Source organism: Panicum virgatum, chromosome 2K, assembly GCF_016808335.1.
Source record: "Panicum virgatum strain AP13 chromosome 2K, P.virgatum_v5, whole genome shotgun sequence".
Taxonomy (NCBI): domain Eukaryota; kingdom Viridiplantae; phylum Streptophyta; class Magnoliopsida; order Poales; family Poaceae; genus Panicum; species Panicum virgatum.
In genome coordinates, this window is record NC_053137.1 from 66,616,217 (window position 1) to 66,635,262 (window position 19,046).

General features: G+C 46.7%; 4 protein-coding genes across 46 annotated transcripts; 1 reads left to right on the top strand and 3 right to left on the bottom strand.

Moving 5' to 3' along the window:
• Positions 1-3,648: 3,648 nt before the first annotated feature.
• Positions 3,649-12,297, bottom strand: LOC120694754. Of its 10 annotated transcripts, none has more exons than XR_005683611.1 (6): positions 11,685-12,297; positions 11,467-11,517; positions 10,441-10,538; positions 9,868-9,921; positions 9,718-9,769; positions 3,649-3,877 (listed from the first exon to the last, which is right to left on the bottom strand). XR_005683611.1 is itself a non-coding variant. In XM_039978011.1 (5 exons), exons 1-4 carry the CDS (start codon positions 12,280-12,282, stop codon positions 9,907-9,909), a joined length of 762 nt encoding a protein of 253 aa, XP_039833945.1. In that variant the 5' UTR covers positions 12,283-12,297; the 3' UTR covers positions 9,214-9,372; positions 9,868-9,906. The 10 variants fall into 10 exon arrangements, 5 of the variants coding, with proteins under 5 accessions (XP_039833945.1, XP_039833944.1, XP_039833946.1 ...); XR_005683610.1 differs by lacking the exons at positions 3,649-3,877; positions 9,718-9,769 and adding exons at positions 8,187-8,774; positions 9,292-9,372; XR_005683609.1 differs by lacking the exon at positions 3,649-3,877 and adding an exon at positions 9,214-9,372.
• Positions 4,882-9,151, top strand: LOC120694756. Of its 34 annotated transcripts, none has more exons than XR_005683630.1 (10): positions 4,888-5,042; positions 5,108-5,436; positions 5,611-5,688; positions 6,729-6,805; positions 7,340-7,398; positions 7,709-7,818; positions 8,043-8,132; positions 8,232-8,322; positions 8,407-8,559; positions 8,781-9,130. XR_005683630.1 is itself a non-coding variant. In XM_039978014.1 (7 exons), the coding sequence occupies exons 1-6, from the start codon at positions 4,996-4,998 to the stop codon at positions 8,116-8,118; spliced, it is 666 nt and encodes a 221-aa protein (XP_039833948.1). In that variant the 5' UTR covers positions 4,888-4,995; the 3' UTR covers positions 8,119-8,132; positions 8,781-9,130. The 34 variants fall into 34 exon arrangements, 1 of the variants encoding a protein (XP_039833948.1); XR_005683633.1 differs by having other exon boundaries at positions 7,741-7,818; XR_005683634.1 differs by having other exon boundaries at positions 7,765-7,818.
• A 176-nt stretch (positions 12,298-12,473) lies between the features above and the next one.
• On the bottom strand, positions 12,474-16,602 carry LOC120694752 (RNA pseudouridine synthase 6, chloroplastic-like). Its single transcript, XM_039978005.1, has 9 exons — positions 16,288-16,602; positions 16,075-16,203; positions 15,718-15,972; positions 15,525-15,606; positions 14,660-14,775; positions 14,515-14,569; positions 14,318-14,429; positions 13,464-13,633; positions 12,474-13,191 (listed from the first exon to the last, which is right to left on the bottom strand). Exons 1-9 carry the CDS (start codon positions 16,503-16,505, stop codon positions 12,886-12,888), a joined length of 1,443 nt encoding a protein of 480 aa, XP_039833939.1. The 5' UTR covers positions 16,506-16,602; the 3' UTR covers positions 12,474-12,885.
• Positions 16,603-16,912: 310 nt separating this feature from the next.
• LOC120694753 (putative cis-zeatin O-glucosyltransferase) lies at positions 16,913-18,779 on the bottom strand. Its single transcript, XM_039978007.1, has one exon. It carries the CDS (start codon positions 18,599-18,601, stop codon positions 17,195-17,197), a length of 1,407 nt encoding a protein of 468 aa, XP_039833941.1. The 5' UTR covers positions 18,602-18,779; the 3' UTR covers positions 16,913-17,194.
• Between the last annotated feature and the right edge of the window lie 267 nt (positions 18,780-19,046).

Sequence of the window (19,046 nt, forward strand, 5' to 3'; positions counted from 1 at the left end):
TTAGGGGCACTTGCCTTTGCTTGCCGGCATCGCCTTGGTGGCGAAGTGCAAGACGGTGATCGGAAGAGCCTCGGTGTCCCGTGGACGTAGGCGTTTGTGCCGAACCACGTTACATGACCGTGTCTACTCGGGAGTTTGCACCCCTCTTGCACTTACCTCTTTACTTACCGCTTTACGTTTCTGCATTTACTCTATCTTGCGTACCTTTACTTTTCTAGTTAGTTTGATTAGGATTGACTAGGTTGCAAGTCTTTTAGGGGTAAGTAGAGATTAGCATAGATAAATCTTAGTCATAACTAGCATGTATAGGGCGTGTTAGGTTTATCTTATGCAAGTAGTTTGAGCCCTAGGTTAAAAAGCGATTAGCGACCCTATTCACCCCTCCCCCTCTAGGGTCGAACACCCCGGTGATCCTTACAATCGCCGTGTGCAAGAACTCTGTGGCCCAGCAGTCATCTTGGCAACGTGTAGCAAATATCCGCGTGTCCGCGGATATTAAACTCGACGGGCGTGGATACAGGTTTTATGCCCGCAGGCACGGGTACGGACATGACTCTAAACCCAACGGATATTTGTTCATGGGTATCAAATACTGATATCCGCATCTGCAAAGCCACCGTACCCATTTCAATAGCTGACAAGTGGGACCAAAACTCCATATATATAAGCTCTTCGTTAGGGTTTCAAGTTTCAACCTCACCCATCCACTTTCTTCCCTCCTCCCAACTTGTTCCTTCTCGTCGCTTGCTTAATATCTATTAAGATGTTTGTTAAGATATTTTTTAGCAAAAGGGTGCCTAGCTGGATTGGTTAGGTGGCCTCAGTAGCACTCATCAGGTCCTGGATTCGACTCCCGATGGGAGCGAATTTCAGGTTGAGGTTAAAAAAACCCCTCGTCTGCCTACACGCCAAAGCACATGGAAATATGTCCCGGCTCACCCCAGTCCGCTCTCGCACAGGTTACGGTATGGGTTACGGCGCCCCTGTGTAAGGGTGGGGCAGGGGTTCGGAGGTTTTCTCGACCTGCTTGAGAGGTCTTCTTCTTACATTAATGCCCGAGGGGCGGCTTGCCCCTCGCAGGTCGAGTTTTGGGCAGGTCGAGTTTTTTTTAAGATATTTTTTTCATGGTTTCCTTAAGTTTGCGAGTATACGGGTATACTCGTGGGCATGTGATATCCGCGGATAGCGCGTACAAGCGTGGTTCTCTACCCGTAGCGAGTAGCGGGTGTAGGGTGCGGGCGTGAGTTTTGGATCACAGGTACGGGTATCTGAAGTGTATATCTGCGTGGATTTTACCTGTTGCCATCTATACCAAGCAGCATACTTGTCCTAGTAGCCCCTCTCTCAATCATTGATTTTTGTTTCTCTCATTTCTATTATTTCTTTCTCTCCAGCACACCCTCTCTCTGCTCTGTGGTCTCTCCCATCAAAGCCAAGCAGTAGAGTAGCGCGGGTGTAGGGGCTAGGGACCGACGCAAGTGCAGGGGCAGGGGCTAGGGGACTGGTGCTAGAGGACCGGCATCAGTAGCTGGGGCAGCTGCCCACCCTACGTTATGGATAGCTCGGCCTCTAGATACGAATCCTCCTAATTTTCTCCATCTTTTGTTTTCTCATCCATATCGGTACATTTGCATCCCTCCCCCTTAAAAAAAGACCAGATCTCAATTTCCTCCTCCTCCTCCTCCTCTACTTGTGCACCATCGAGAGACACTACAATTTCATCGACTAAGTAGCCCCGCAAGTCTACAATTGCTTGTGAGGTCGAACCTTCACCGAAGAAGTACGGAAGAGCCTCTAGCTTACTTGGTTAGATGGCTCCGGCAGCACTTCTGAGTCCTGAGTTTAACTTCCTGTGGAAGTGAATTTAAAAAAACTAGAGTTTGGAGGGCTGTAAAGCCTAAGTCGTTTATCTTAGCAAAATACGTCCCGGCCGTCGTCCCCCTTCCCTGCCCCTGAGTTTTTTCATGGAAGAAGTCATAAAAAAAAGCAAAAGGCAAACCACCACTTTTTTTTAGAAAAAAAGGAAATCATTTCTAGCCTCTGCACATTTGTGTGGGTAAGGCTTGGGGCTTAAAGACAACCCTTCCTCAGACCCCGCACAGTGCGGGAAGCCTACGGCACTGGGTACGCCCTTTTTTTATTTCTAGCCTCTGGGACTTGATTCTCCCTTCTATGCGTTGTTCCAATTTTAAGCTATAAAGTTTGTATTTTTTTCTCTAAAAATATTCCTGAAAATGTTTTTGAACTGTTTAGAAGATGATTTTGAAGAGGCAAACGGACACCTCAACTTTCCGGCGTCTCTGCCGATCTTGATACGATACATCGTTGTACCCGTGCTGACTGCCATTCTGAGCCCGGCAGACTGTTTTTTGGCTCAGGGAGTTTGTGCAGAGGACCTTGTGTCGTTGCCTTGAGCCCGTTTAGTTACCAAAAATTTTCACCTAAATTTTTTTGCCACTTTTAGACACATGTATGGAGCATTAAATGTAGTTAAAAAAATAAAACTAATTGCACAGTTTAGATGTACACGACGAGACGAATCTTTTGAGTATAATTAATGCATGATTAGCCATAAGTGCTACAGTAATCCATATGTGCTAATGATGTGGTCAAAGGTCTCAAAAGATTCGTCTCGCGGTTTCTAAGCGAGTTCTGAAATTAGTTTGTTAATTAGTACCCGAAAATCACTCTTGACATCTGGTCAAACATTTGACGTGACCTTTATACTAAAAATTTGACGTGACCCTACTTCCCGGCCAAACGATTCAGTACGGACATCCACCTCAGTAGCCGATCTGATCAGGCACCGACCGCCGAGGTCCGTGTGCTCGCCTCGCAATACGTCACAACTCACAACGCCTACGTCTACGTGCTGTCGGCCTAACACGGTCGTCTCGTGTCGCGTCGCTGTGACTCTGCGAGTTGCTGCAAAGGCCCTGTTTGGATGAAAATAGCACAAGTAGCACAAAAATTTTGACCAATAATTAGGGGTACTAAATAAAGGTAATTTACAAAACTAACTCCACAGCGCTGTACTACTTCGCGAGACGAACCTAATGAGGCCTTTGACCGCACGATTCGAGGATGGTTACTGTAGCATCACTGTAGCCAATCATCGATTAATTACTATCATTAGATTCGTCGTGAAAAGTTACACCCATCCGTGAAAAGGTTTTGCAAATAAACTTCGTTTAGTACTCCATGCATTGAAGATTCTTTTTTCGGGAATTGTGTGCTAGTAGTACTAGAGCTAAACCAAACAGGGCCAAAGTGGCAACACGACTCACACCACGGAGCTGCCTACATGTGACGCCCCAATACGATCGCATGGAAAGCTGCCGTCCACACTGGGCTTCGTTTGTTCTGTAAAGCCCATGTTCAGTTTGGCCCACTAGCGCAGCCCAAACAATTCTCTGCCCAGGGACCCGTCATTTCTCCGTAAAAAAAGGGCTAAAAAAAGGAAATGGAACCAGCCATTCTGATGCTTTCAATCTTTCGTCCGTGTATATTACACTATATCATTCGGCGCGCGATGCGTGCCCTACTATTTGAACAATCAGATATCAATAATTATAAAATAATAAAAAATATTAATTAAACTATATGCATGGCAATACGAAACCACCACATCTTGTAGCAAATATATCATCATGTTAATATAGATATCTATCCGGCATTTGAATCATAAATACTACAACATCTCCTAGCCATTAGATGTCCATTGAATAATGAATATTACAACACATTCAAGAGCATCAGGCTCTCCTACTCCTATGCATCAGGGTTCTGTCCAGCATCTCAACCTTCCCTTGCTTCAGTTTTCCTGGATCCGAAGCAAAGGTTATGCGCAGCCAGTTTTGAATGCCTAAAGCAGTCCCTACAAATTAGCAAGAAACGTTTTGTAGTGCCCACAAAGTGATGGACGATGCCCTTGCCTTCTTTAGTTAAAATTCACTGCGTTCGGCAGGCTGGAGCTGTAGTCTGGAGCTGAAATGCTGTGAGAGAAAAACACTATTACCTGGCTGGAGCTGGAGGCTGGAATGATGTGAGAAAGAAACACTGTACGGCTGGAGCACCAACCCAACAGCCGAGCACAGTGATTGAGAATATTATATTACTACATGGGGACACATGAAAATTATTCTACACATATTCTTTGCTAGCAGTGATATAGAGCCAGTCTGTTTACATAGGCCTGATTAGGCCATATCTATCTATTTATCTATATTATAAGAGATACATATACTATAAAAAACGAAAATAATTGAAATAACCTCCTACTTAAAGAAATTTATCCCCACCCTCTCACGAAGGGCTTTCACGGAGAGCCCAGAAATCAGAAATTTTTTTGGTTGAACCAAGCTCGACGAAAACTCGAAATCAGAGAATCGGCGATGTTTCTGCCTCCAGTTTTTTTCCACCTCAAGACGTACCCGAACCCACGGCCCCACGCGCCATGCCGTCCCACGCGCATCCGTGATTGGAGCGTCGAATCAGCGTCGAAATCCTCGATCGCGCGGTCGCGGGCGCGGGGGCTGAGACTCGGGCCCAATTTTTCCCGCCCCTTAAAAACGCAAAAACATAAAATTTTATGAAGGAATCTTACTAATTTGAATACTAAATGAAGTTTATTTACAAAACTTTTTGCATGCATGGGCTATAAATCGCGAGACGAATCTAATGAGCCTACTTAATCCATAATTTACAACAGTACAGTAGCCATCCGCTAATTATTAATTAATTAGCTTCATTAGATTCGTCTCGCGATTTACAACTCATGTGTGCAAAAAGTTTTATATAAATAAACTTTATTTAGTACTTTAAATTAGCAACATTCGATAGCAAATTTTTTTTTTGCGTTTACAAGGGAGCTAATAGGGCCTCAGCTGCGTGCCTGCGTCACGCGGTGATCCCGCGCGTCCGCCTGCCAGATGGTTTCTGCTACAGGGATTGACGGCACGCACGTCGGGGATTGACGGGCGCTGGTCGGCGGCCATGCGATCTCTGCTGCGGCGCTCGCTGGTCCGTGGTTATAGGTTTAGGTTTGTTGCTCTTCGCCCCTTCCCTGATCTCTGCTTCGCTTCGCTAATCCAACAAACATTCACAGCCCGACGGTTTCGCGGAAACATTCACGTCCTCAAGGAGGCAGACGGCGACTCCCTGCACGGGGGGAGGCGGCCGGCGTGGGCGGCGGCGAGGGAGCTGCGGCGGAGGGAGGCGGCGGCGGACGCGCAGCTGGTGGAGCTGGAGCGGGCATGGGCACGGGCACGCGCACGCGCCGAGCGGCCCTATGGCAAGCGGCGACGGGTCGTCGAGGGGGCGCGTGGCCGGATCCACGAGGGTGGGTAGCAGCAGCCGCCGGCCCCGCCGCCGCCCCACGCAGAACCCGAGCCCGAGCCCGATCGCTCCACCGCCACTTCCTCCTCGTCTTCTTAGGTGCGTGCGTCGCCTGTCCCGATCGAGTCTGCTATCCGGTTCCTCGATGCTGCCTGCCTTGTTGATCATCAAACCTATCGATTGGTAGCGCCTAACAGTAACAATCGATCATGTCCTGTCTCTGATCAAACAGTACAGCTAACAAATTCCTTTCCTTCCGATTTTCGTCTGCAGGGCAAAGTGCCGCCAATGATGCCTATCGCTGCTGCTTTTCATTTCCAGGAAAGGATGTACAACACCGCACAAAACAGGGTATGCATTTTGTTTTTGTTTTTGTCGTGGTAGCCATGATGAGATTGCTTTGATTTGCTTTCTTCCTGGATGTTCAATTAGCTCCACGAAAAGAGTAGGTTCTGATTGGGTTCTTGGGTATGGTGTGGATGGAAATTTAGCTTTGCAGTTCACACCCATCTACCACAGGACCTTCAGTTGCTTCGGTGGTTGCCTCTGCAGAAATGAATCTGCTAACCAGAGTTAGAAGCTAAAATTAGAATTATAAGGCCTTTCTTACAGAGCTGCAGTTCTTAATTTTGGGTTGAGTATTCTTACCATATTTGCATAAAGTGTTTTTGAAGCGATCCAGCAGGGATCATACTCAATTCCAGGGCTATGTGCCGTGCAGGTTTAATTTAACATTCCTCTTAATCTAAACTAAAGCACTGCCCACTACATTTGCAAAAAATAGTCCTAATTGCATTATTCAGGTAATTCTATCTTAGCTAGCGATATATTTAGTTTCCTGATATAATGTAGACTTACACTTTGGCTGTTAGTTTGCTTATTTTGAATAGGATATGTTTTAAAAAATAATAATTAGCGTCCAGTAACTAGAGACTGGATATGATGGTCAACTAGAAATACACAACATGATCGTTTGGTTAAGGTTTAGGATAAATTGCATAAAAGGTTTTTTAGGATAAACATTTGAAGGGGTACTTTGTGAGTGCAATTAAGATGCACTTTGTGTCTACTTTTGTACCTTTTCTTAAATGAGGGCGCTAGAAGAACTATAAACTGTCAGAAATGGGAGACATTATTGTGATCTAATGCTAAGAGGAGAAAATAATTAAAATTGCCGTCAGGGATGTTTTATTGTTGCCTAATTTATTGCTTTAGAAGAAGATAGGATAGATTTATTTTAACCAATCTCATGTAGAGTTCTGCTTCGAGGTTTAGTGTTGCGAAGAATTCTTGAGCTAAGAATGTGTTGTACAAATCGTTGATAGCCATTAATATGATATAATATTATTTTTCATATGGATATCTCAATGACGGAATCTACCACCTGGTAGGACGGGTGACTAGGCACGAGGAGATGCATGTGCCACACGTATGTTACTTCAGTAGCAAATCTTATGAACTCTTTGAGGTAATTTTGGTGATTTTATTTGTAAAGAAGTTCTTTCGGTTATGTTTTTCAGGTTATATATAGAACTGTGCTTTTTACAAAATTCGTACTTGACAGAAATAATTTGGATTTTTCCTTCATTTTATATTAAATCAAGCTGACGGTAGTCAAGGGAACACTCTGAGATCAAGAGCAAATTCCATATAAATGTTCTTCACCATATGTGTACAACTCAATTTAGGATTATCATAGAATCGCGGCCAGCGATTAATGTAGTACTCCCTCCTTTTGTAACAACTAGAGCCCTCAAGGTTGGACAAGAGCACGTTATTTGCAAAAATGATCTATATCGTAACAAGCATACCTCTGCAGCAGCGCAGGGAGCTGCAGTGGCTGCTCCTGCTATTCGCCCTGCTTTGAATGTCCATGTTCATCGGCGACAGCTTTCTCACCCCCTGCTGTTTCTGGTCACAGATCCCCTCCTGGCCTGAGCTGTAACTGTTGTTCATCGGTTCTTATCAAGAGTCTGACCTGTTCCTCTTGCTCCCTTTTCAGTGCTCTCGTTGGTTCCAGGGCTCAAGCTGTCAAATGGTTGATGAACAACACCAATGTAGGTCGGTTTGTTGATCAAATTTATTGAGATGCATCTGTGATTTTAATCTGAGTTGCAGTCCTCTTGTTTTAATAAGAGTAGTCTCAAAGGTTTTTATTGAGATGCATCTGTGATTTTGGAGATAAATAAATCTCATGGACATACATAAAAAAATTCCAACGAAATGTATGGCATTTATTTTGCATATTGGAGGTGGTACCTAATTGCTTAAGGCTAATATTGTTGGTCAGTTGTCTTGCTCAACTGATGTTTTAACAATAAATGCACGCTTGGCTAGGCTCATTCTTGTGATAATCAATATTGCTTGTTAGGTTACGAAATATTTGCTTCAATTTTTCTTCAGCTCATGATATTTCATGAGTGGCAGTGAGAAACCAACCGTGGTTATATGCTGACTAAAGATTGATGGATTACTGGCTAGGTAAGTTTTGAAAGTACTCTTCTTTAATTTTCTTATGCAACACAAATTCTCCAATAGATCTGCTGCACAATAAGTTTTTTTTATTATAGGAGGTTTAGCTAATTAAACTTGCTAGAAAGACAAAATAGAATTTGTGTTATTTATCAGTGCAAGAACACCACGGATGCTGTCACTTCCGTATTGCATCTCCATGCCTTTTGCTTGGTTCTGCTGATTGGTTGCAGTGTGAAGGCTACAATTGAGAGGTACAAGCTAAGAAGGCACATGCTGTTGCATCATCGTTTGAGGCCCCACTCTTAGAGCTCAACGCCCAGGTAATAATACTAATTAGTTCATGCACGGTTATACCTTACACACCATTCTTACAGTTAAATAAATTATGGTGCTTATTTTATGATTTGCATACCCTGAAGTCAATGCAACCACATGTATCTCTTCTCCTTCAAACATTCCAAATAACCTGGACTATATGGCAGAGCCTTCCTACAAATTGCCGGGACCTATGTAAGCCTTCCTACAATCCTTTCTATGTCCACTCTGTTGCGCTTATTCCGTTTGCTAAGAAAAAACATGATTGTGGAGGGTCAGAGGCAATGAGTTCCTGCTCACCACGATCTTGAAGCTGCTGGTCAAGAAAAAAGGCCGCGGAAAGGTGCACGAATAGGATGGTGCTTACCTGGTGATGGCGTACAACTCATCTTTGAGCTCTGACAAATGTTTTCTATACCCCAGTTCCAACAGGTTTTTAAGCTTTCCGTACAATAGTTCTAAACAAGTAGCTCTGGTGAATTGGTGATTGCACAGTTTCTCTCCAAAAATCTCATTTTGTTTTTAAATATATGACGTTTAGGACATTTTAAAACAGAGGGGGTACTATCTAATATTCCATAACAAATTCCATAGGGCATCACGCGCCAGTGCACAGCAACCATAAAATGGCTCTTACTCATCTGTTTCTGCAGGTGAAGTTGAGAAGGATTATTGGAGCACAATTCGTGGCACTCAAGATAAATACAAGGACAATAGAAGCAATTTGGAGCTCCACTGGAAGCTTTTCAACTCAATCAAGAAAAGCTTGTCCGGATGCTTGGCAACATTCAGACCATGGTTCTCGTTGGCTGGCGACTGTGCAAGCTCTATGAGTCAGGCAAAATGACATCAGGCCATAGTAGTTTAGGCAAGGTTTGTAAGTTGCAATATAGCCAGCAATGGTTGAATCTATGTATGTCAAGTATTTCTTTGAATCTAAGATTATTGAATTTTTGTATATATTTGTTAAAGTGTAAATAAAAATTGTTCTATTATAACAAAATTTTAGTTAGTATCGTATCAACGTATAACACGGGCGTGTCGCGCGGACATGGTTACTAGTAATCACTAAAAGTAGTTGGCTACTGATCAATCAAGTACTGATTATCATTTTTTAATAACATTCTCAATGAGTAGCATAAATATGCAGCTCTATAGTCTTACACAATATATTCTGACCACGTATCAGGCAACACCATGACTGATTCCCCCTTTGCCCACTTTCTACAGAAATCGGCGTCATCACTACATCAGTACAAAAGACTCATTAGCACTTGGTCATGAGCCTACCCCACATGCATCTAGAAAAATGATAATATCCAAAGATCTCCTTAAATTAAATCAAATTCCCTCAGGAGCCCCGAATAAAAAAAGACATTAGCTTTTTTAACTACTACTAAACAACTAATTTGCAGTATTTGAACCTGAGATATGCATCGTTCCAGTTGGTGGAAGTACAGGCAAGATTCTGCTTTCTATAGCTCATAATATATCAGATATAGATAATGGAAGTTGATCTCACACAACAATAATAATTATATTAGCAATGTAAAAAGGTTAGGCAAGGTAGCAATGATCTGCATGAATTACCTTTTTCATAGCAAGTTTCAAGGTCATCATTTACCAAGATGATCAAAGAGACCTGATGAATTGGACTGATCAAGTTCATTCATTGATCTTACTCCTATCTTCTAGGCACACAAATCTAGAGGATAGCAAGAGAAACAACAACTCCAGCACCTTATCTGTGAGGCTGTGATCACGGCAACACGGCTTTGCTTACTGCTGAAACCTCTGCACAGTGGAAATTGGGACACCTTATTTTTATTTCTAACTATATGTAGGGCAAAACTGTATATAAATGCACACATAAGAGTCTGGAAGTTCCAGGGTGCCATAAAACAAAGTAGCTATAACTACCAAACCATTTGGCCAAAGTATATGAAATTTCATTGGATAGGTCTTTGGATCCTTTACAACTTTGTAAATGTCAAAATTCCTAAAAATTAACAAAGCTCTGAATATGGCCATGAACATAAATTGAAAATGAAACTGAAACTGAATCTATCTCTACAACACAACATACTTCCATAAGGTTGTATGCATTCGGCGGTATGGAGAGATCAATCTACTGCTTGTGTTCATGAGTTTGTACATCTTGATTGTAAACATTTATCGAATTAATGAATTGACTCCTTCAAAAAAAAAAGTCTGCAAATACATCTCTCTTAGTATAACAGTGAATTCTCAACTATGGTGAAGAAATCAACAGTAGAGAATTTGAGATCATCATTTCACAAGAAAACTTCATACCTGATTCACTGTATAGGCCATGTAGAGTGCAGTGTCAGTATGCTCCATCCCAAGATACTGGTCCCAAGCATCACAGACCACTCCACCCCTCGCTCCCTCTATTGAAATTGACAAAGGTTAGAAAACAGAACAAATGCATGGAAACAGACAAAGGCATGTAGGCGAAATTGAAATCCTACCCTTTTTGAGCCTGACACTTAAATTATGTAGGATAAATTTTTAGGCCCTTTACCACCCTACCGATAATCGAGTGATTCTTGATCCTATGCTCCAATTGGATGGGCATCAATGCACTAAATTAGTACCTTATTTATACCTATAAAACATATGCAGATGAACCTTGGTGTGCAACATATCATCAGACACACGCCAGAGCTTCCATCAAACAGTGTCCAAAAGTAGACAAGCAAATATATACAGCTATCAAGTAGAAAGTAGCAGTCAAGTTGAACATACATGTACCAAGCAAGCATTATGAATAGACAGAAGCAGCAAATGGTGTTCAACAGTATCTTAGCTGCAAGTACATTTGCCTGAAAAGAACATCAAGGTGCCACTGAACTGTTCAAAGCTGCCTCAACTTCTTGGACACACAAGACGTTTATCACAAACCCAAATGGCCAACCACTATTCTCAGTTAGTTGTAGATGACATGTGGTAAAATCTAATTCTCTAAATTGGCCAAAAGTAGTAAAATAGCATATTGAGAACCTGTCTACTAATAGAACCTAATGACCGACATAACTAAAACAGATTAAATTCCAGTGGTAACTGCACTACACAATGATTCATGCAAGTTCCATTACATCTTTTATCTATCAGGCAAGCACCCAAATATGCAAAGCTGAGCCACATCAGAATCCTTCTCCACAAGAAAGCAAGAATGGCAAAGCAAATCTGCTGAACATCTCAGCAGCAATATATCATTCTGATGGCAAGGAATTCTGAACATGCAGGGCAAGCAATGCAATACAGACACGGAGCAAGTAGAGGAAAAAAATTATTAGAGCAGAAAAGCCAAAGCACCTGTGGTTTTCTGCTCGCTCCTGATACACCTGCCGCCCCTGCATTGTGTGGCTTTGCGGAGAAAAAATCGTCAGTTGGGCAGTTGCCGCCGCCCCGCCGATTCCCTGGCATACTTGGTCTCCTCCAGGAAGTTGCAATCTTTCCAAGAACAAGGCAACAATTCAAGAGGCAGTCGCTTGATTGATGATAAGGAGGACGAAGGAAGCAAAGGAGCAGACCAGGGATAGGGAAGCGGTCGCTCGCGTTGGTTGTCATCAAATTGGGCGAGCGGGACGGGGTTGGTGCAGGGGACGCTTGCCCCCCAGCATCGCGGCCGACGGCATGGCCTCCTCCCCTTCCTCCTCCATGGCGACGCGTCCCTCCCTGTGCTGATAAAACTGGAGTTGGAGCCGGAGCCCGAGAAGGCGACGCCTCCCTCCGCCGGTTCCTGAGGAGCTGGTGGTCGCCAAGGCCGGCTAGGAGGCGGTGCACGCCTCGGCGCCGTCGCCGTCCCAGGAGCAAGTGGGGGACGCGGTCGGCGCGGAGGCGCAAAGGGCGGAGCAGGAGAAGGAAGAGGCCTTCAAGGACGCGCTCACCGACGAGTAGCCGCGGGAGGTAGGCCGCGACCCTCCAGATCCACGCCGGCCCGTGCCGCGCGGAGGCGTGAGGGGTGCGGAGGGGGGCCGGGGAGGAGAGGGGAGGCGGCGGCAGGGAGCAGGAGAGGGAGGCGGCGGGAGCGGGGAGCCGGGGAGAGGAGAGGGGGTTAGGGTTGGGGGCTGCGGGAGGGGGTTGTTGCAAAAGTGCATCGTGGGGTGTTTTCTGTAAAGATTCGGCCATTATCGATTTTTTTTCTTCTTTATGTCGAAATAAACATGACTTTGAGGGTCCAAGTGAAAAATAAACGAACGGGATATTGCACACTCAGGACGAGATGGGTTTATTTGTGATTTTGGAAACAGTTGAGACCGTGGGATGCGAGGAGAGAAGGGCAGAGCAGTAGATTTTAACCATTCCGATAGGACCAGTACTAAGAACAAAGTACAGATCATGAGATCAACAACAGTCACAGACCCAAATTCGACAAAAATGTGCACAACAAGGGAACAATTTTTTTTTTTGAAAGTTAAGGGAACAGTGACAGTCTGACAGATGTGGCACCTTAACAGTAACAGACCCGGCACCAGCCGGTCTCATCCTTTGTGAAAAGCTAAAACATTCTCCCGCACTGAACATTTTCCGTGTGTTAGGTTTTCTGTTGCTGGTGGACAGCCAGCCATACCATCCCAGGCATATGCTATCGTCTATCAGTAATTTCGACATCTGTTTCTCTTCGGTAGGGAGGCAATCTTCCAGAACCTTGTCCACCAGGATGCGTACCAAAGGTGTTACTTCAAAGGATACAGTTTCATGGTAGATACTCCCAAATACTACCACTTTTGTTCATACAAGGTCAGACTCCACTGAGTCCTGCCGCCACCACGGGACCCCTGCCTTATAGCTGTGGTGTTCACCCTCATAGTCCCATGAGATCTCTGATGCTTGCAGGCCAATTACGGATTTTGGTTCCTTGCCGTGGGCAGCAATCCATGCTTCAATGGCAGCTTCTTTCTCCTCTTCACTATTGTAACTCAGCCTCTCCCTACCAAATGGGTTTATGCTTGGATTAGCCATCGCTGCCATTGCTGCAGTCATGTATGCAGAATCCCCTATAATTGGAGTGCCTATCGCAGCAAGCTGTGCCCTTATCTGCAGCACAATGTAAACCCAAATTAGACTCTAATGTGATGTACTACAAGCAAGAAATCATATTCCTGGAAAGGGTTAAAGCACTGAGCAAAACTATTGCATATGCATAACTCAATCAATTAAAAAACCCAACCGTTGGCAAAAATAAGCCAATAGTGCTTTAATGTTATCCAAGCCGGCAGGCTGTCAGCTTAAAAAAAAATTTTTATTATAGAAACCTAAAGGGGAATAATCAAGCCTCTAATGTCGGTCTGACAGAAATTACATCATACCTGATGAGTTTTGCCTGTCAAGAGATTGATTTTACATTCATAGGCAGCTTCTTGCTGGGGCCATCCACAGTCATTTACACTGTAAACTTTCCTGATCGAAGAGCTTGGCCATGGTACCTTCTTACAATCAAGTATCTCCATTTGACAGAGGTACCATTTTCCAATATGATCTGGTTATATATGAAGAAAACATTAATATACTGATATATAAAAAGATTTCAACATAACAGCTAATGCTCAACAGATTAAAACAACAAAATTATTTGAAACTTCATGTGCATGCACTCAGGCCACGAGTTTATGCAGCCCTCATGTCTTAGGCCCTGTTTGCTTCCGATGATAGTCGGCTTATCGGTGGAAATAAGCGATAATCCCATATTCCCACCAAACACTCTGCTCATTTTCACTTCTGTGATAATCTGCTTCAGAGATTTGAAACGAGAAGCGAGAAAATCTTTGCTTCGCTTATAATCTACCATGTCTGAGAAAAGCGGAAACAAACAGGGCCTTAATCAGGTCAAGGGCTTGTATATTCTGAAGTGTTTTAACATCCAAATAGAGATTAACACGGCAATGCACAAATAACTGATGCAGAATAGATGAGGCTTATTTGTGAACTGTTTATTCACATTTCACTATTTTAAGTAAATGGCCACAACTCAACAAAGGTGCGAGGGCACATATGTTCAGAAAGAGAGTACAAAATTTTAGCCAAAATCGAATATATTTCTGAGCCAGGCATATGCAATGCTTGAGTCAGGACAACGATGATAACATCAAAACATGTAACACGAATTAGCTGAACTTATAGCCTTATAGAATATAGACGCAAACAATTTCAGTTCAGAAGTTACCTTCTGAAACTAATCTAGGAGCGCGATTAACAGGACGCATATAATGCGTAATTATTCCTATAGACACAGGTGCTGTAGTAAGCGCAAGATAAACTTTTTTAACCTGTTTTTCCTGTTGCAAAATAAAAAGAACTTAGCATTGCCGTACAAGTTCATGATGCAAAAGCACACTGCATTGCAGTCAGGTAGTAACATACCCTTATCAGTCCATGGAAAACTGAGCAGAACTCTTTAGTTTTAGACAATACCACACTGCAAAGTGTCAAAACAATTGACATTAGTTACTTAATTTCCATATTTGAGAATAACATGTTTATTATACAAATAAAGTGATAGACAAACCAGCCTTCAGAGCAGTTGTCAATTTGGTGAGTTGTCATTAATGGTGTTTCCAACCCTAGTGCCCGTGAAGTAAACACTGCACAGGATTCCTCAATGTTATCAGTTGCTCCTCCCACCTAAAAGTTGAAAATAAGCCAGATGCTGTTATTTAAACTCAGGAAAGTTCAAACATAATCTAATGACTGGTTGGACTATCTCTAACTTCCGCCTACAACAGCTTACGAAAATAAATAGTGACCATGCTTCTGGCTGCATTCTATGTTGCATTAGTGATACAAATATAGCGTGAATTTTGTTTTTGTTTTTTTCTTGAATGAATTTTATTTTTTAACCTAACATTTAAGTAAAATAAACATCATATAAAAAAAAAGGGCGTACCCAGTGCCGTAGGCTTCCCGCACTGTGCGGGGTCTGGGGAAGGGTTGTTTTTAAGCCCCAAGCCTTACCCACACAAATGTGCAGAGGCTGGGGCTCGAACCCGGGACCTTCCGGTTACAGACGGGTTCGAGCCCCAGCCTCTGCACATTTGTGTGGGTAAGGCTTGGGGCTTAAAAACAACCCTTCCCCAGACCCCGCACAGTGCGGGAAGCCTACGGCACTGGGTACGCCCTTTTTTTTATATGATGTTTATTTTACTTAAATGTTAGGTTAAAAAATAAAATAAACATCATATCCATAGAAAATTTAAACAACATCAAATTAAAGATATGAACAATACGTCCAACAACGTAGAAGTCTAATCTGTTGCAGAAACACATTCCATATTACTAGTCAAGACATGTGTGGCCTAAGAAGTTTAGAGCAGTAGAGCACATGAAACCATGAGCACCAATAAATAGGAAAAAGAACGAAAAGAGAAGCATACTGATGTTGCAGCTGGTTTATCGAGGACAACATAGTCATCAGCAACCGCTATTACCCTGGATTTCCAGTCAATTTCATAACACCTGGCATTATTATCGAGTAGGGAACATATTCATAAGCACTCGAGCTGATTCATTAATTCACCATAGCAATAGTCCACAACAGATAACTAAAAGATAACCAATACACCTTACCTCGGAAACCTTTTGGGGTGCACATGAACCCGTAGATACGTGCCAGCCTCAAGCGGCTGGTTGGGATCCGTCACCCTAAATGTTTTCTGCGCCTCCCTCACAGTCTTCCCCTTAATGGACGCCCTCCGGCGCAGGACTGATGGATCCGTCACTTCCCTAAAGATCCTAACATGCTCTGGAGCTGCGTATGGGGGCGGCTGTGGCGCAACAAGAGCATAATACACAGCCCCAAACTTGATAAGGTCTGCAACATACCTTCACATCCACAATGTTACTTACGAATCACTCTTACGATAGCCAATTCATTACAATATAGTAAGAGAGCGCGGGGCAGCATATGGGGAGAGAGGTGCTTACAGAGGAGGAAGGCCGAGAGACCTGGAGATGAAATCGCCCGCCATCTCGTCCTCCCGAGCAACAAGGTGCTCGATTCTTGGAGGGTCATCTTGCAAGGGGCACGGCAGAAGCCGATCATACACTGGGTACCTGCATGAGTGGATAACATCAGGGTCTATCACATGGGAATAGCAGCAGCTGGAATCGTAGAAGGGTGGGGGAGGGGGAGCTTACGGTGCGGTTGTTGGGGCATCCACCGCGGCGGCGGTTGACACTGCGGCAGCGGTGAGGTGAGTGCAAGGCGAGAGCGGGGAGCGGCAGCGTGGTGCCGAGTGGATGGTGAGGAGGGGAGAGAAGGAGGAAAGGGCTCGCGGGACGAGGGTAGGGGGAAGCAATCGGCGGTGCCATAGCTGCGGGAGGAGCGAGGCGACGGAGGCCGCCGGCTTCGGCATCGTCGTGTCCAGCCGGCGGCGGCGGCGGGAGGAGACCGGGTTTTTGGGCTTTGAGGGCTTTTGTGGGATTGGGATGACGTTGCTCTGCTGATTGGTGGTGATTGCTGCTGCCTTTGTTGGGCTACTACTACAGGGAGGTCAGATAAGATATTTTCCCTGCTCGAATAAGATTGGGCTTTTGGCTCGATCTTAACTTTTTTTCAGCTGCAGATTTATGCAAATTTTAAGGTGAATTTTGGTTTGAAGGCTTTGAGGCTATTTGCCAACTTTTCTGCTGATTCAGGACAAACCCTTACCTCTGCATTGCAAAATTTTTGTTTGGCAGAATTAGGCATGCATGTTAATTTGCTGCCATATTTTGTACAGTAGCAGCAGTATTTTTTGGTCAAACTGCTGAGAAGATCAGATTTTGGCAGGGCGATAGGCCGACTGAGTCATTTCTAGATTGCAGTTCAGAAGTTACAATTTGCAAATTCCACTCCGACTTTCATCCCTAATGGTCAAACTGCTGATTGATTTCGAGTCGACCATAACTGACAAGTGCCAAATGATCATAGTGTGCCTCTGGCCCTTCTTCCACACACCTTAGACCTTCGCTTTCATCAGTAAGACTCAAACCGAGTCTTAAATTATATCAATCATCGTTCATTCGAACAGCACCATGCATCACATTTGCCGGACGGGACGGATCACCTCGTCATGTAAGCAACGAGCTCGTCCAGGTCCTGTCTGGACGACCCGCCCTCGGCCACGGCGCCGCGGACGGCCTCCCCGAGCGCCGCCGCCCGCTGCCGCATCTCCGTCCCTTCGTCCGAGGCCATCACCTTCTCGATGGCGTCGCGGATCGCGGCAGCCGGGGTGACGTCGTGGCGCTGCTCCCACGGCCGCACCAGGACGCCGGCCCTGAGGTACTTGCACACGAGCTCGGCGTCCCAGGGCTGGTCGCTGTGCATGGGCCACGCCAGGATGGGCTTCCCGTGGCTCAGGCTCTCCACCGTCGAGTTCCACCCGCAGTGGCTCATGAACGCCGCCGTCGCGCCGTGCGCAAGGATCTCCAGCTGCGGCGCCCACCCGGTGACCACCACGCCGGCGCCCCGCGCCATGGAGCCGCCGAGCTCCGACGACGCGACGGACAGGCGCGCGCCGCTCCCCGCCGCGGCCTCGGCGCGCATGTCGGCGCTGTCGGCGTCGCGCAGCACCCAGATGAACCGCTGGCCGCTGTCCCGCAGCGCGGCGGCCAGCTCGCGCACCTGCTCCTGCCGGAGCGACGACGTCGTGCCGAACGAGACGTAGAGCACCGACGACGGCGGCTGCTTGTCCAGCCAATCCAGGCACGCGTGCCGCGCGCCCCCGCTCGCGCCGGGGAGGAGCACCGGGTTCAGAGGCCCAACGGCGAACAGCTTGGGGCCATCTGAAGAGGGAATCCCCGCGAGAACGTCGAGGAACTCGCCCTCGAGCGCGCGGCAGGTGTTGACGACCATGCCGGCGCCGGGGGCGCGCCTGCGCTCCTGTCCCATCCGCTTGGCGAGCGCCACGAACTCCTTGGTGGCGCAGGCGTCGGGCGGGTGGAAGACGAGTCCGTGGTCCCGCAGGAGGGCGTGCCCGGGGTCCGCCCACCCGACGTTGTACGAGGCGGCGAGGCAGTGCACTCCGAGGGCCTCGCCGTTGGGCAGCCGCGCGGCCTCCCCCGCCGCGAACGCCGCCATGCGGTCGTGGAGGACGACGACGCGGCGGTGGGTCGCGGAGAGCTCCTCCAGGAGCGCGCCGAGCGGGGCCCGCGCGGCGGCGCAGAAGGCCTCGAAGAGGGGCAGCATGTGCGCCGGGAACGGGGACGCGGGGTCGGGTGCGGGGGACTCGTGCGCGGGGACCTCGAGCGCGCGGAAGCGGACCGTGGAAAGGAGGAGGGAGTCGGCGGCGCCGCCGCTGCCCCAGCCGTGCAGGCGCGCGCGGGCCTCCCGGAGGTGCGGCTCCGGCGCGGCGAAGTGGACGGGGAGCCCCCGCGAGGCGAGCAGCAGGGAGAGGTGCAATAGCTGGTTCAGGTGACCCTGCGCAGGGAACGGCACCGTCACGACGGCCACGCCGGAGTCGGATTCCATCGCCGGGGTGCGGTTTCGCTTGGGGATCAGAGGACAGCGGCCGAGACACGGCGAGGTCAGGGGAGCGTGCTCGTTTGGCAATCGTTTAATGATTCTTTATTCGAAAGATACTCCTTTGATGTGTGACGCCCAGCTCGACACTCCATTGATGTGTGACGAGCGGCCGTTGACTAGTCCGTCAACACCCATGGTTGGTGGTATAGATGAGGTACGGGCGGCCCGGGCCCGGTATCGGCCCGGCACGAAAGGGCCCGGCACGACTGGGCACGACGGGCCGTCGTGCCGGGCCTAAGCAGGCTTCGTGCCCGGGGATCGGCCCAAGACACGTCCCGTGGGCCGATTTTCGTGCCGGGCTGGCCTGTCAAGCACGGGACCAGACGCCGTGCCGGGCGGCCCGAAAGCCCGAGGAAGGCAGCAGCAGCATCAGCGTCACCCGCGTTGTTGA